At 63.1% G+C, this 14,952-nt stretch overlaps 3 protein-coding genes across 3 annotated transcripts; 1 reads left to right on the top strand and 2 right to left on the bottom strand.

The window, feature by feature from the left end:
• Positions 1-1,081: 1,081 nt before the first annotated feature.
• RITA1 (RBPJ interacting and tubulin associated 1) lies at positions 1,082-5,738 on the bottom strand. The gene is made up of 3 exons (XM_055797932.1): positions 5,499-5,738; positions 4,330-5,212; positions 1,082-3,831 (listed from the first exon to the last, which is right to left on the bottom strand). The coding sequence occupies exons 1-2, from the start codon at positions 5,672-5,674 to the stop codon at positions 4,672-4,674; spliced, it is 717 nt and encodes a 238-aa protein (XP_055653907.1). The 5' UTR covers positions 5,675-5,738; the 3' UTR covers positions 1,082-3,831; positions 4,330-4,671.
• DDX54 (DEAD-box helicase 54) lies at positions 5,672-11,944 on the top strand. The gene is made up of 20 exons (XM_055797929.1): positions 5,672-5,811; positions 6,380-6,518; positions 6,604-6,674; positions 6,752-6,937; positions 7,038-7,087; positions 7,207-7,248; positions 7,493-7,588; positions 7,714-7,835; positions 8,058-8,119; positions 8,273-8,404; positions 8,725-8,935; positions 9,402-9,536; positions 9,866-10,087; positions 10,177-10,250; positions 10,345-10,548; positions 10,729-10,874; positions 10,952-11,065; positions 11,140-11,244; positions 11,441-11,544; positions 11,639-11,944. The coding sequence occupies exons 1-20, from the start codon at positions 5,770-5,772 to the stop codon at positions 11,857-11,859; spliced, it is 2,478 nt and encodes an 825-aa protein (XP_055653904.1). The 5' UTR covers positions 5,672-5,769; the 3' UTR covers positions 11,860-11,944.
• A 46-nt stretch (positions 11,945-11,990) lies between these two features.
• CFAP73 (cilia and flagella associated protein 73) lies at positions 11,991-14,903 on the bottom strand. Its single transcript, XM_055797933.1, has 7 exons — positions 14,647-14,903; positions 13,758-13,863; positions 13,520-13,624; positions 13,252-13,452; positions 12,909-13,130; positions 12,449-12,607; positions 11,991-12,347 (listed from the first exon to the last, which is right to left on the bottom strand). Exons 1-7 carry the CDS (start codon positions 14,679-14,681, stop codon positions 12,246-12,248), a joined length of 930 nt encoding a protein of 309 aa, XP_055653908.1. The 5' UTR covers positions 14,682-14,903; the 3' UTR covers positions 11,991-12,245.
• Between the last annotated feature and the right edge of the window lie 49 nt (positions 14,904-14,952).

Raw genomic sequence — 14,952 nt, 5'->3', positions numbered from 1 at the left:
ACAATGTGATGAGAGATCTCAAAAAAGAGCTTGCAAGAACTGGCCAAAAGACTTAAAGATCTGCAGACCAAGCGGGCATCAGTGAAAGAGCAGAAGCGGGAGCTGCGGCCTACCTGAACGAGTGTGTTGAGCTACAGCAGGTCACTCGGTACCTAAGGATGCAATACAATACGCTTGTATTGGAGCACTGAGAATCAGCACTAGCTCGCAGAAAAAGTACTGCAGGAGACAACTAAACCTGCCATAGTGCCGTCAGGTCAGGCTGCTGCCTGCTACAGGTTCCTGTCAGCTGCTGGCGGGACACATGCTGGTTTTCGGAGTGTACCCACTCCATCACAATGCTCCACTGATTTCAGTGGGAAGCAGCCCTGTGGCAACGCAATTCCAACCAACAAGCAAGCAGCTTACTCGAAGAACCACCTTTTCTCCCCATCCACTGACTTAACTCTAAAACCACCCCTGCAAAGCACTGTGCCAGTCTGGAGGCACTGCATGCCAGGCAGAACACAGAACAGTGAGGCTACCGCAGATTGGGTGAGGCACGTGTTGATAAAGAAGGGAGCTGGTTTGGGCTAAGCAGAGCAAACGTAATTACTGCCCACACATAAACCCATCTCTTATAGTTTGTAGCACCTAGGGCTGGATGCAGCCAATTTTGGAAGGTAACAGTTCACAGATTGGCTAGTACTTTGCTGAGAGACACAAGACAAAGAGTCAGAGTTGAGTCAAAGGTGGGGTGTGATTTATCACAGTGCTCAGCAGATGGAAAAATGAGAAATGAGCAGCAGGCAGGAAACCCAGCTGTGCTTCAGGCCTCGTTATCAACAAATCTCACCTGAGCTGAGCATCAGTGACACTGAACAGGGTGAATCTGGAGCTAAGAAACAACTGAACATTTCCCCCACCTCATTTTATTCAGACTTGGCGTTTGCTCCACACAAGCACCAGCCTCCTGCAGGCAGGGCAGCCCACAGCACTAACAGAGCATCTTTTGCTTTTGTGTGGGCTGCACAGGTCTGGTAAAACAAAGAGGCCAGGGCAGTAGTAAGGCATCAAACTGAGTGAAAACCACAGTACAAAATCCAGGTAACCCATTTATACGCACTTATATTTTAACTGACATAGTCCTTGTGGTGTAAATAGTGAGGAAGAGCCAGTTCTGACCTCCTGATGGCCTGGGAGCCCTCCATGACAACCTGGGCCAGGAAAGCATGTGGCTGATGTGCTGGGCTTTAGCTTCCCCTGTTGATTCCTTGGAGCCTGAACACTGCAGTGGGGGTAAACAGGCTACCCCTGGCCATACCAGCCACTGTCAACTTGTTTTTCAGAGAAAAATATCTTCATTTTAAGAGGCTTCATCTTTCAAGTACTCCAGCGTGTGTCCTGCTTTCGGATTCAGCAGTTTTCTGCTGCCTAGATTTTGGGGCAGTTACCCTAGTTTGCTGATGACTTGCCTCACTGGATCTGATTCATCCACCTGCTGCTAGGGAACGGGGCTTTCGCTTCCGTGTCAATCCTTAACCCTCTTGTCTCCATCTAGTGTCCAAATTACACTTCGGTTTCTCTGCCAGCCCTCCTGAGACCTGCGGGCTTTTAACAGCTTGGCATGTCACTGTACCAACATCCAGGTGAAGTTGAACAGGCTCAGATTCACGTCAGCATCTGCAGCACCTCCTCTGAGAAGGCCCTGATTGCTTCCACATCCCTACAGTTTTCACCCAAGCGGAGAAGAGCTGCTGGACTGCCGCAATGCAAAGTGTAGGGAGAGACCTGAAAGCTACTCTAAGCATCCTCACCTTCGCAGGTTTTTGATGACGTCGTTATTCTTCCTTCCTATCTGCCAGGGTGGCTGGAGTACTGAGCCCCAGAAATGCTGGCTCCTCAAACCTTCCTCCTCTATGTGGCTCTCTAGTGCAGTGGGCAAGGAATAAATCACTGCCCAATGCCACCAAGACTATCCATCCTCAGCCTTCTGCAGGTGGACACGGCCTGATTCTTCCCACACAGCCAACAGCTCACAGCATTAGCTGGGTCACAGCACTACTGATAGAACCTGCTTTTCAGCAAAGCTCTTGGCTCAGGCTCAGCCCCATCCAAACCACACAAGTGTGGCATTTTCTTCAGCATGGTGGCAAAGCAGGCTCTGACCTGCATGTGCCTTACTCAGAGGCCCCGTCAGAGGATGGAGGCTGTCTGCAAGGTAGGGAAGCTGGGGAGGGGGGCAGCTTCAAAGGGTCATGAAGGTCTTTGGACCTGGCACCTCTTAAAAAGTCCCGTTCAGGCACATTTCCTTTTTTGGTCCCTTTGGGAAGGATCAGTTCAGCAGCCACGAACTCAGTTCAGCAGCTCAGTTCTACATGGATTTGAGATATGTAAAAGGATACCTCTGTAGGGATGTGCAGGGAGAACCTGCTGAAGGCCCTCAAGCTTGCAGTAACTGGCATCTGCTGTCTTGCCAGGCTGAGCGAGAGGCACTTCATGCTGTCTGCACAAAGGAAAAAGCTTGGCCCCAAAGGAGAAACACACTGTGCTTACCTACTGTTCCTGGACTGAGGAGTGCTGAATGCAGCAGGAGAACGAGCGGGATGTGAGGGAGACGGCCACGACCTGTGCTGCCACCTGCATCCAGAAAAGCTGCTTGTTCCAGACATTCCTCACGTCGAACACAAAGAAAAAGGGAGGCAAGAAGGCCAAGAAATAAGCACAAAATCCATCCTGTCCTCCATTTTTCCTCCCAGCAAGGCTGCTTGCTCCCCTGGGGCTCAGCTCTCCCAGATTACAAGCATTAACTGAGATAGCACTTGCACTAAGGCCCGAGCCTGCCAGGGCTGGCTGTCAGGGACAGAAGACACTAGAGCAGTGGCACGGCAACATGCCTCACCGTTTTAGGTTGAGCTCTGTTCTTTCAAAAGCAAGAATAACCTTTCTTGCCAACAGGACTGGACCAGAAGTGCAGGCTCCTGGCTGGCCTTCCTAGCTTCAGTGCCCTCGATGTTGCTGGAGTGGGTCAAGGCCCAATCCTCCTGCTGCTCAAGGTGGCAATAAAATAATTTCTGGGGGCAGAAAGATGCCCTTAACCTGGCTTTGTTTGTCCTTGGGTGAATTTGAGAAAAATATTTCCCTTTGTGTGGAAGGGAATTAGCAAACTCCCAGCAACTCCCCTGTGTTCCCTGACCTCAGTGGCTCGTCACTACAGCCTCCCTTCCCAGGGGAGCAGTGACACTGGCTGCAAACCCCAGATCACCCGGCCCATTCCTTTGTCTGTCTCCCTACCTGTATTCCTACAGGCCAAGTTGCTCCTTCCCACCTCAGGAATGGAAAAATTGAGGAACTGCTTTGCTTAGACAACCTTTAGAGATGCTAGCTGTGCCCAGATCGAACAGCAGCACCCCACGGACCAAACATGAGGCCCCAGCAGATTTGCTTTGGACCATTTATTTGGTGACGAGCATGGCGTTGCTGTGAGAGCACCTCAACCCTCCATACAAACCATAGGATTACATGTCCAGTCCGCAGGTCCTCACCACCAGAAGCTGCTGAAATCTCTGCGGCAGATCCTTCTCTGTCACAAACCCCATCCAGCTTGGGGACATCCCACCACCAGCAAGATGCAGGGCAGTACCATTCGTCACCTCTGTGCTTATCCTCCCTTCTCCTTCCTTGCCAAAGGAGACCATTAAACCATGGATGAAACGGAGCAAAGCCAGCAGACAGCCACCGAGACGGTCAGGGCTGGAGCACACATCCTGTGCGCAGAGGCTGAGAGAACGGGTCTCGCTCAGCCTGGAGAAGGGATGGTTTCAGGGGGGGCCCAGAGCATCCTCCCAAGACCTGCAAAGAGGAGGTGACTATGAGGATTGAGCCAAGCATTGTGCTCAGGTGCAGAGCAGGATGAGAGGACTGAAACTGAAAGGCTCTGATGGGATATAAAGGGAAACTTTTCACCCTGAGGACACTCAAGCAGTTGGAGCACGTGCCAGAGAGGCTGCGTGGCCTCTGTCCCCAAGGGTTTCCACCACGTGACTGGGAAAGCCCTGAGCAGCCTTGCCTGAGCCTACAGCTCACCTGCCTTGAGCAGGAGCTCGGACTAGAGATCTCCTGCAGTCCCGTCAAGCAAGAGCCACCCTGTGATTGTACGCGACAGGCAGGAGTCAGCAGGACTCCTCTCCCCAGAAGCGATCAACTGAGGTCCCCGTCAGGATCCTCAGACCTTAACTGCCCTGGTCAGCCTCGCCTGGGACCCCCACCGTGGCAGCACCCTCTGCTCGCTGGTGTGGGAGCTCCAGCTGAGCTCCGGCCCTGCCTGACCCCGCCGAGCTGTAGGTGTACCTGTGCCTGGTCCTTCTCCCAGACAGGCCCTGGACCCCCACTGTAGGCAGTCCTCCTTCCTGCTGTTCTGGCTTCCCAGCTGGACCTCCTGGACGGGAGGAACCCAACTTGTTGCTTCATCTGGCAACCACCAGTCAGTCAACAGAAGCTGCTGTTACCACCAGGGCTGCCCCGCTCTGGTGCTGCAGGGTTGAGCCTTGCACAGGGAGGTCACTGGCTCGTCCTCCAGCACAGAGCAGCCTCGTCCTTCGTTTCCAGCCATGGAAAGGCCCGGGGTCCTCACGGACTTGGGATGTCTCGGGTAGGCTAAGGCTGTATTTATGCCCAGAGGGACATTTGGCTTCACTTCCAGGGAGGCCTGGGTTTGCAGCCACCCGCTGCCTTGGAGCTGCTGGCCAGAGAGGGTCCAGACACGCTTTTTGACCGACCCCTCATCAGAGGGCCTGGGGGGGTCACAGGGCCTGGGGGGGTCACGGGGGCTGTCGCGGGGCTCCGTTTTCTACACTTTTCTGTCTTGAGGTTGTCTGAAGCCAGGTGGAGCCCGTCGGAGGGGGTGCTCAGCCAGCAGAGAGACTGGGCACGGCCTCTGCCGGGAGCACCCCGGCCTGTGGAGCAAGAATTGCTCTCGGGCCGCTTCCAGCCGCAGGACTTGCCCGTTGGGCCCGTCTCGAAGCCTGCTGTCGGCGGAGAGGCAGGAGCCGGCGGGTGGGCGGCTCTCAGGGGGGTCCCCCGGGAGCGGGCGGCCAGGCCGGGCTGGTCCTGGGGGGCGGGCGGAGGGCTCCAGAGCAGCGGATGGAGCTTGGCCACGTCTGCTTCCCTCATCCGCGGCGCCCGGGCACCGAAGAGGGACTCGTCGCAGAAGGACGGCGTGTGGCTCCGGGGCCTGCACGGGGCAGCGAGCAGAGAAAGCCGCGCGGTTACCGGAGCGGGCAACGGCAGCCCCGCGGCTCCCGGCGGGACGCTGAGCTGCGCCCCGGGCCCTGCCGAGGGCCACCCGGGGCCAGCCCAGCGCCGCCCCGCTCGCCCGCGCCGGGGGAACCGAGGGGCCGGGCCGCCGCGCCCCCCGCCCCGCTGCCGCTCCCCCGGGGGCACCGACGCGGAGCGAGCCCCCAGACGGCGGGACAGCGGGCCGGGCGGGGCCGGCGGGAGCGCTCGGGGCCGCCGCTCACCTGCACCTGCTCCTCGGCCGGGGGCCGCCGCGGGCCGCCCAGGGAGGCGCGAAGCCGGGCGGCGGCGGGCGGGCCCCCGCGGGGCTGCCGAACAGCGACTCGTCCACGAAGGACGCCCGTGCCCGACGGAGGCCCCGCGGGGGCTGCCGAGCGGCTGCGGGAACGGAGTCACCCATCCCCGCCACCCGCGTGGCCCCGCGCTGCCCGGGGCGGGGAGGCCCCGGCCCCGCCCCTTCCGGTCCCGCCCGCGCCGCGTGCTTCCGCCGCCGCCATGGCGCTGCCGCGCACCCGCCGCCAGCCCCAGGGAGCGCCGGTACGGGGGGGGGGGGCGGGGGAGGGTCTCGGTGCGCTCGGTGCCCCCGTGCCGGTGTCCTTTGTGCTGGTGCGCCCAGTCTTCGTGTGCCGGTGTCCTCGGTACCGGCGCCCAGTTCCCATGTGCTGGTGTCCTCGGTACCGCTGCTCCCGGTCCCGTGTGTCGTGTCCCCAGTGCGCCCGGTGCTGATGTCCCCTGTGCCCCGGTACTGGTGTTCCCGGTCCCCATGTGCCGGTGTCCCCTGTGCCCGGTATCCTCGGTATGTGCCTGTATCCCCCGTACCAGCATCCCCAGTCTGTGTGCTTCTGTGCCTGGTATCAGTGACTGGTCCCATGTGCCAGTGTCCCCGGTACTGGTGTCACTAGTCCCTGTGTGCCACTGTCCCCAAAGCCAGTGTGCCCAGTGCCACCGGGCGTCCCCAGTGCCAGTGGGCCAGTGCGGGTGTCCCCAGTGCCACCGGGAGTCCCCAGCGCTGGTGCCCTGCCTGCCGGTCCGGCAGTGCAGAGCCACAGTGCCCTGGCACCGCGGGATGCCCATCACCGCAGCGATGTCCCCCTGCTGTCCCCAGGTCCCCACGGCCCCGCTGCCCGCCTTCCCTGCCGCCAAGGAGGACGAGGACGATGGCGCCGACGCCGAGCCAGACACGCGGGCCATGGTGCGGGCCCAGAACCAGAAGAAGAAGAAATCCGGGGGCTTCCAGTCCATGGGTGCGTGCAGGGAGGGGACAGCTGCCCCTGGGATGGGGACCGTCCCCTCCTGCCCACGCCCCCTCACCTGTCCCCATCCCCACAGGCCTCAGCTACCCCGTCTTCAAGGGCATCATGAAGAAGGGCTACAAGGTGCCCACCCCCATCCAGAGGAAGGTGAGCGTGGGGAGTGGGGGGTCCCCACCCCAGGGCAGTGGTGGCAGGACTGTGACGGTGACAATGATGTCTCACAGAGCATCCCCGCCATCCTGCGCGGCCGGGACGTGGTGGCGATGGCGCGGACGGGCAGCGGGAAGACAGCCTGCTTCCTCATCCCCATGTTCGAGCGGCTGAAGGGGCCCAGCCAGGCCGGGGCGCGTGCCCTCATCCTCTCACCCACCCGTGAGCTGGCCCTGCAGACCCTGAAGTTCACCAAGGAGGTACAGGGGACAACGGGGGTGGTTGGGGACAATGGGGACAGTGGAGGCAAGGAGTTTGCTTTTACCCCCCCCGCCAACATGGTTCTTTCTCACCCCACAGCTGGGCAAGTTCACAGGCTTGAAGACGGCCCTGATCCTGGGAGGAGACAAGTAAGCTGTCCCCATGTCCCCACCGGTCCCCGCTTCCCTAAAGCCTCCCCAAAAGCTGGCGAGGGGCTGAGCTGCCGCCTGCTGCCTGGCGCCGCCCCAGCCTCTCCCCGCTCTCGCAGGATGGAGGACCAGTTTGCCGCCCTGCACGAGAACCCTGACATGTGAGTGGGGGCGTGAGGAGGGGACCTGGTGGGGAAGTGGCCCCCGAGAGCCACCCACCATCGGGGGACACCACTGGTGGACACATCCTGGTGTTCTCTTGGAGCGTCTTCCTGTGCTCCACATGGGGAACAAGGGGGTCTCCATCGGATCTTCTTTGAGTCGGATTTGGGGCCTGCACCCCGGATGGTGTGGGGACGCTGTGTCCCCCCCCACCGGGTCCCGTCACTAGCTCTGTCCCTACAGAATCATTGCCACCCCTGGACGCCTGGTGCACGTGGCGGTGGAGATGAAACTGAAGCTGCACACCGTGGAGTACGTGGTGTTCGACGAGGCCGACAGGTCAGCGGGGCGCAGGGGGGTCCCCGGGGCTGGCAGTGTCCCTGCAAGTGGGGTGAGGGATGGTGGGAGAGAGGCGCCCGGGGGGGTGGCAGGCACTCCCATGTCCCCTGTCCCCTCCCCTGCAGGCTGTTCGAGATGGGCTTTGCCGAGCAGCTCCAGGAGATCATTGCCCGGCTCCCTGACTGCCACCAGACCGTCCTCTTCTCCGCCACGCTGCCCAAGCTGCTCGTTGAGTTTGCCCGGGCTGGTAAGGACCAAGGGACAGATGGTGGCCAGGGGGGACTGGACCAGAGAAGAGCCTGGGGACAGGGACGTGGCACGTTCCCGCAGCTGCTGGGCCTGGGCCTGGCAAACCCAGGCTGGATTAATGCTGGGCCAAGGGGGCAACTCCAAGCCATGGGTGGGTGGGGCGGGTCCCAGTAGCGCATCCACGTGCAGCCCATGTCCTGCATGTCACCGCATCCCACAGGTCTCACCGAGCCGATGCTGATCCGTCTGGATGTGGAGTCCAAGCTCAGCGAGCAGCTCAAGGTGAGAGGGGCCAGGGGGGCTCAAGACGGGCTTTGTGTCCCCCACCCCCTGCAAGCCACCCTGCAGTGGCTCCAGGCTCGTGAGGAGGGGACAAGGGGTGGCAGTGTCTGGCATGGTGATGCCGAGGGGCTGAGCTCTGCCCTCCCTTTGCAGCTGGCTTTCTTCCACGTGCGTGGGGACGACAAACCAGCCGTGCTGCTCCACCTGCTCCGGAGCGTGGTGAAGCCCCAGGACCAAACAGTCGTCTTTGTGGCTACCAAGCACCACACAGAGTATCTCAAGGAGGCAAGTGGCATTTGGGGGTGCCCAGTGTGTACCCCTGTGACAGGGCAGGCTGAGGGGGGTGCCTAGGACCCCTTTCCAGACCCATGTGGTGCCTGTGTCTGTGAGCATGTCCCTGCTGGAGTCTCTGCCTCTGTTTCGCTGGATTGAAGGAGAAATCCTGGCGTATGTGGTCATGGAGGTGCTGCATCCACCTGCCCCTTGAAGAGAGGCGGGAGCACAGTGGGATTTGGGGGTCTGGATGGACACCCTGGGGTCTTGGGGCCCTGGGAGCTGAGGGTGCATGTCCAGGGAGGATCTGATGTCTCTTCCCTCCTCCCCAGCTGCTGACGGCCCAGGGCATCCGCTGCACACACATCTACAGCTCGCTGGACCAGACCGCCCGTAAGATCAACATCGCCAAGTTCGCCCAGGGCAAGTGCCCGGTGCTGCTGGTCACCGACTTGGCCGCCCGTGGGCTCGACATCCCCATGCTGGACAACGTCATCAACTACAGCTTCCCTGCCAAGGCCAAACTGTTCCTGCATCGCGTCGGTGGGTGCCAGTGCCCTGCGCAGGGGCCCTTGCAACCTGGCGGTCCCTCAGGGTGACAGGGAGAGTGTGAGTGGGCTGTCCTTTGTCCCCTGCCTTTCCCATCCCTGTGGTCTGCTGGATTGGCACCGATGCCCCTGGCTTGGTGGTGATACTTTTGGGGCAGGACGTCGCTCTGTTTTGATCTCAGGAGACAGGCTGGGGACAAAGTAGTGTCAGGAATGTCCCTGATCTCCCAGCTGGACTGCGGGGAGCCTTGGGGGCAGGGCTGGTGCCTTCCCTTTAGGGAGGTGCCATGGTGGGCTCCCCTTTGCCCCCTTCCCCGGCCACCCACAGCCCCTTGGCACCATGCCCACCTGGTCAGTGTCACGTGTGTGGGCTCCCAGGGGCACCAGTGGGTCCCTGCCCAGGTGGGGGCAGGCTGGGCTGGCACTGGGGTGATTTCCCACTCTCCTCCTCTCCTTGCCAGGTCGCGTGGCCCGAGCTGGCCGGAGTGGCACTGCCTACTCGCTGGTGGCTCCCGATGAGATGCCCTACATCTTTGACCTCCACCTCTTCCTGGGGCGCCCGCTCGTCCTGGCTGGCACTCAGGAGATGCCCGCTGGTAAGGCAGGCCTGGTGGCAGGCGGTAGCATGGCTGCATGTCCAAGCTGGGACACTGGCTACATGGCCACTTGGTTTTACCCTTGGCTAAGTGCTGGAATTCGTGGTCTTGTGGTTGGCATTCGCCCAGAGGGGTGATATGCCCTCGTTACTGGGGTGCAGCTGGGGAAAATGGGGTGCTGGGGGCTCTGACAGCCCATGCATTGGGGATGCTGATGTTACACCACCAAGCTCCCTGTGGCTGTTAGCTCTGCCCTGTGACATCCTGGATTGCTGCCACGATCCCAGAGTGGATGCCAGTGGGGTGACACAGTGTCTCCCGGACTGCAGATGCTGACGGGGTCCTGGGCCGTGTCCCCCAGAGCCTGGTGGATGATGAGGAGTGCCTGCTGCTGACGGACCATGAGGGCTCGCTGGAGCTGCGGAGCCTGCGTCGCGTCGCCGACAACGCCCACAAGCAGTACCTGCGGTCCCGGCCCGGCCCCTCGCCCGAGTCCATCAAGAGGGTGAAGGACCTGGATGTGTCCCAGCTGGGCATGCACCCGCTCTTCAGTGAGTGCCTCGGGGACACCGAGGAGGGGGAGCCCATTCCCCTCGCCAAGGAGCTAATCTGTACCCCTCTCCGTGCCCGCGTTCCCCAGGCGCTCGTTTTGAAGACACCGAGCTGGAGAGGCTGAAGTTCGTGGACAGCATTAAAACCTACAAGTCCAAGGCGGTGAGTTGAGACCCCTCCTCAAGCACGAGGCACCTGGGCTGGGGTGGGAGGGAAGGTCCGTGTGGCCGGACATGCAGCTCACCGCGGCTCGCAGACTATCTTTGAGATCAATGCCACGTCCCGGACGCTGGCCAGCACCGTGATGCGGTCGAAGCGGCGCCATGACCATGCCCTCATTGAGAAGTACCAGCGTGGGCAGCAGGAGAAACGGGCAGCAGCTCTCAAAGGGCAGGGGCTGTGCCCAGCCCCCCCCAGGCCCGAGGAGGGAGAAGGAGAAGGAGAGGAGGAAGACCTTCAGGTAACGGGGCAGGGATTGGGGGGGTTGCTGTGGACACAGCAGCTGCTGCAAGGCCATCTCAGCTGGGTAGCGGCAGCACCGGGGCCCCCAAGCTGTGCCAGAGCTTGTGGCTGCTGCAGTGACTTGCAGGGCTGGGGGGGGACACATGGCTCCCGCAACCCCTCCACTGTCCCCTTCCAGGACGTGTTCTCCACCGTGGTGGGCCAAAAGCGAAAACGGGGCCGAGGGGGAGAAGACAGCCCCAGGAAAAAGGCACGGGAGACGGCGCAGCGGGACGAGGACTTCTACATCCCCTACCGGCCCAAGGACTTTGAGAGCGAGAGGGGGTGAGTCTGGGAGGGCTCCTGCCGCTGTCCTGTCCCGGCCCGCGCGGCGGGCTGCTCTCATTGCCTGCCCTTTGCAGGCTGAGTGTGGGCGCTGAGGGCAGCCCCTTTGAGCAGCAGGCAGCTGGAGCAGTCCTGGATCTCATGGGTGACGAAAACCACAACCTTAACAAGAGCAAGCAGCTGCTGAAGTGGTGAGTAGAGCCTGCCCATAGGCTGCAGGGGGGAATTGGGGCTGGGGGTCCCACCACCCTCCCCTCTCTCACAGGGACCGCAAGAAGAAGCGGTTTGTCGGACAGACGGGCCAGGAGGACAAGAAGAAGGTGCGGACAGAGAGTGGGCGCTACATCAGCAGCTCCTACAAGAACAACCTGTATCCTGCCTGCGGGTGCTGCTCCCTGCCTGTGCTGTGGCAAGGGCTGTGGGGGAGGGGGAGCGGGGCTGGACCGTGTGCCCTCTCCCGGAGATCCCTGCCAGGGCAGTGGCCTGGGGAGGGCGGCTGGTCAGACACCGCGGTGGGTTGAGCGATGGGGAGTCACCACGCATTCCCTTAACCCACCCCGGCCCAGCTATGAAAAGTGGAAGCAGAAGTACAAGGTTGACGAGCGGGACGAGGATGAGGAAGATGGCCGTGGCAGGGAGCAGTTCAGAGGGAAGCACGGGCGTGGGCACGGTGAGTACCTGGACTGAGCAACAGAGCCCCATAGCATCCCACCACCACCTCGCTCTGGCCTCTGGCCTGACCTTGGCTGTGTCGTCCCCTGCAGGGTCCGGGCAGCCCCCAGCCCCCAGGGTGCGCTCGGAGCTGAAGAACAAGCAGCAGATCCTGAAGCAGCGCAAGAAGGCGGCCAAGCACCGCTTCCTGCAGAGCGGGGGGCTGAAGCGCCTGAAGGCCCGGAACAGGCAGCGGGTGCAGGAGCTGCGGCAGATGGCCTTTGGGCGCCGGGTGGGAGCCGCCAAGAAGGGCAAGCTGCGGAAGAGGGTGTAGGGGAGGGGGCCGTGGCCCAGCAGCTTGCCCCACACCGGGGCTGGGTGTCGGGGAAGGAGACATGAAATATTTGGCTGGTTTTGCATCCCGACTCCTCTTTGTCCTTGCTGCAAGCGGCGTGCCTGGGGTAATTCCTCCCCCTTGGGCCACCCCCACACACAGTCCGAGAACAGGCAGGTGCTGCGGGTTCGCAGCTGGGGTTTATTTCATCCCTGTTGCCTCTCACTGCGGGGGTTCCCAGACTTGTCCAGGAGTGACCTCCGACCCTGGAGGGTGCCACGAGTCCTGTGGCAGCCCAGGGCAGGCTCTCCCCAGCCCTGGGAGCGGGCAGTTGTCCCCAGGGGCTGTTCCTGGCTTGGGGGCACCCTGGCAGCCTTGTCACACAGCTAGGGCATGCGGGGGGCTGCAGGCAAGTGGGGACGTGGCGCCGGCTGCTCAGGGTGCAGCTCGGCACAGATGGCGGCCAGGTCCTGCATGCAGAGCAGCACCTGCAGAGATGGGAGCCCGATGCCACTCACAGCCACCCGGGGATGTGAGTGTCCCCTTGTGTCCCCCAGCCCCGCTGCCCAGGGAAAGGGGCTGTGCTGACCATGTCCAGCTGGGCCTCGGTGTCCTCCAGGGCCACATCTGTGCCGATGCTGAGCCATGTGGTGGCGAGCTGGAAGAGGTGCAGCACTGCCAGCTTGACTTGCCCCAGCAGCAGGGTCTTCTGGGCGGCCGTGCTCTGGATGTGGGCCCAGCAGGACTCCTGGGAGACAGTGGCAGAGAGCCCTAGCCCCATCCCTGCCCCACCTCAGCCACTGCCCCATGTCCCCTGCACATCCCCCGGCTGGGACAGGGGGACCCGGGGGTCCCAGCTGCGTATCCCCCCATGCACAGTTGCTGACGATGCTCGCTGAGCCCATGGGGACCCCCAGCTCAGCCCAGGGGCCGCAGCCCAGCTTCCCGCTGCCACCGCGATGTGTGTCTCCCCTCTGCAGCACGCTCGGGGCCCGTACTGCTGCCCCTCTCCCTGGGGTGGTCCTTGGGCACCCCACATCCCCCCTTACCCCCTGGAACACGTCGCTGTGGGCAGCCTCCAGGCGTGCGCGGAGCTGGGCCAGCTCACTGTTGGTGCAGAGGAGCTTGCTGCTGGCCTCCTCGCGGTACCGCCGGAGCTGTGCCCGGTGCTGGGCCAGCTGCTCCCACCTGGCTCCTGCCCGTTGTGCCAGGGCTGCCCGCACCCCCGCCAGTGCCCCGAAATGGGCCAGCATGTCTGGGATGTCCTGGAACTGGGCAATGGGAGGGGGCTGAGCGGCTGCGGAGGTAGGGGGGCTGCTCCGGACAGGGCTGAACCCCCCACAAGGGGCTCGGGGACATGCAGGTTGGCACCACAGGGACCCCTGCACCCACCTGCCCCGTGGAGGGCAGCACGCCCTGCAGATATTCACCGAAGCCGCGGAGGCTCCGCAGGCGCTGGGCCAGGCGCTCCCTGCGCCGCAGCAGCCCCGCAAGCTCCCGGCGCAGGCGGGTGGCCTTGGCACCCTGCCCTGCCGCCTGTGCCCGCTCCTCATCTGCCCGCCGCAGCAACCGCTCCTGCCTCGCCGCCGAAGCCTGCGGTGCGGGGACAGGGTCAGCGGGGCCCCCGCGGCCAGCCCAGCCCCGGCCCCTACCCTGGCACCTTGAGGACTTCGTCAAATTCAAGGACGACATCCCGGAACTGCTCTTCCCTCTGGCTCAGCTGCTGCCAGCGCTGCGCCAGGCGCTCCATTCTCTGCTGAAACGCCTGTGGGACTGCCAGGCGCTGAGAGCATCGCCCCATGCCGGTGCACCCAAGGCAGGATGGGTGCCAGCCTGCGAACGGCCAGGCTGCAGCCCCCAGGGAGGGGGCACGTGGAGGGGCTGGGGGCCGCCCTTACCTCCCGCTGGCTCTGCAGTGCCCGCTCCACCTCTGCCACCTCCCGCCTCTTCAGCAGCAAGCGTGTGGAGGGCAGCAGCGTGGCACCATCCCACGCTGGCACCATCCTGCCACAGGTTGCACGGAGCTCACCGTGGTCCGGTGGGGAGCGCCCAGGTGGAAGCACCCACTGCTGTGGCGTGACCAGGACCCCCCAGGGACCACCGCTGCTTGCCAGGGCTCGGCACGGGAGCCTTGCCTGCTCTCCCACGCACGCAGGGGTTGTCAGTGACCAGCCAGGGCTATCCCTACTCGCACCCAGGTTACTGACCCCCGCCTTGCTGCTGACCATCCCTCCTGCTTCAGCCTCCCCCCCACTGCGAGACCCCCAGTGCCACTGCAGTGTCCCAGGGAAGGTCAAGTCACGGCACAACCTCAGCTTTCTGATTAGACCCCAGGGAATCCCCCTGCCTCCCCCGAGCCTGCAGCTGGGCAACAGGCTCTGCAGCTCCCCGTTCCCAAGGGTGGCAGCGGGAGCTCCTGGCGGGGGGACCCACGTGGAAGCCACCTGGGAGCGTGCCGGGCAGCACGTGGGCACCCCAAGTGTGCGGGCACCTCTGGATGGGGTGCGGGTGGAGATGGAGCCCCAACACTTACCAGGGTGCCCTCCCTTCCCTGGGTGCCACAGCTGGGGACACACCACAGCCCCCCTGCCTGGGGTCCCAGCCCCCAGCCAGTGACCCCCCCCCCCCCGGCAGTGGCACCCTGGGGACCCAGCGATGGGAATGTGAACCAGCGGGGACAGGGTGAGCTGGCCCCCTTGCCAAGCCCTCGCTCGCCTCCAGCACCTGCCACGGGAGCCGGGTGGGCAGCTGCCTGTCCCACGGGGGACACGGAGGGATCTCACTCACGGCAGCCGCAGCTGACCCCGGACAGCCACACGCATGTCGTCCTCCGTGTCGCAGGCCGTCTCACCTGGCGCCTGCTGCTCGCTGAGCCGCCGGCCCCAGGAGCTGGAACACGGGGCAGCCGAGATGGCGGCGGCACAACGCCGTTGCCAGGAGCAGCCGGAGGTTCCCGAAGCTCCCTGGGATTTTCCGGGCACCGCTCCGAGCGTGCTGAGCGTGCGAGGGTGGGGAGCTGGGCGCAGGGCCCGCACCAAGGCTGCTCACAGCCAGCCCGCGGGTGGGTCCCACCGGCAGCTGCGCTCCAGCCCC

This window comes from Falco peregrinus, chromosome 2 (assembly GCF_023634155.1).
Source record: "Falco peregrinus isolate bFalPer1 chromosome 2, bFalPer1.pri, whole genome shotgun sequence".
Taxonomy (NCBI): domain Eukaryota; kingdom Metazoa; phylum Chordata; class Aves; order Falconiformes; family Falconidae; genus Falco; species Falco peregrinus.
This window is presented reverse-complemented; position numbering and strand designations above follow the sequence as displayed.

Excerpts from the sequence above, each read along its gene's own strand:
- RITA1 (XM_055797932.1), bottom strand. The coding sequence starts at position 5,674 with ATGGGTGACTCCGTTCCCGCAGCCGCTCGGCAGCCCCCGCGGGGCCTC. Across the intron at positions 5,213-5,498 it reads CGGCCGAGGAGCAGGTGCAG|GCCCCGGAGCCACACGCCGT; the intron begins GTGAGCGGCGGC and ends TGCCCCGTGCAG.
- DDX54 (XM_055797929.1), top strand. The coding sequence starts at position 5,770 with ATGGCGCTGCCGCGCACCCGCCGCCAGCCCCAGGGAGCGCCG. Across the intron at positions 9,537-9,865 it reads CACTCAGGAGATGCCCGCTG|ATGCTGACGGGGTCCTGGGC; the intron begins GTAAGGCAGGCC and ends CCCGGACTGCAG. Across the intron at positions 11,545-11,638 it reads GAAGCACGGGCGTGGGCACG|GGTCCGGGCAGCCCCCAGCC; the intron begins GTGAGTACCTGG and ends CGTCCCCTGCAG.
- CFAP73 (XM_055797933.1), bottom strand. The coding sequence starts at position 14,681 with ATGCGTGTGGCTGTCCGGGGTCAGCTGCGGCTGCC. Across the intron at positions 12,608-12,908 it reads ACAGCGACGTGTTCCAGGGG|GAGTCCTGCTGGGCCCACAT; the intron begins GTAAGGGGGGAT and ends ACTGTCTCCCAG. Across the intron at positions 12,348-12,448 it reads CCGAGGCCCAGCTGGACATG|GTGCTGCTCTGCATGCAGGA; the intron begins GTCAGCACAGCC and ends CCATCTCTGCAG.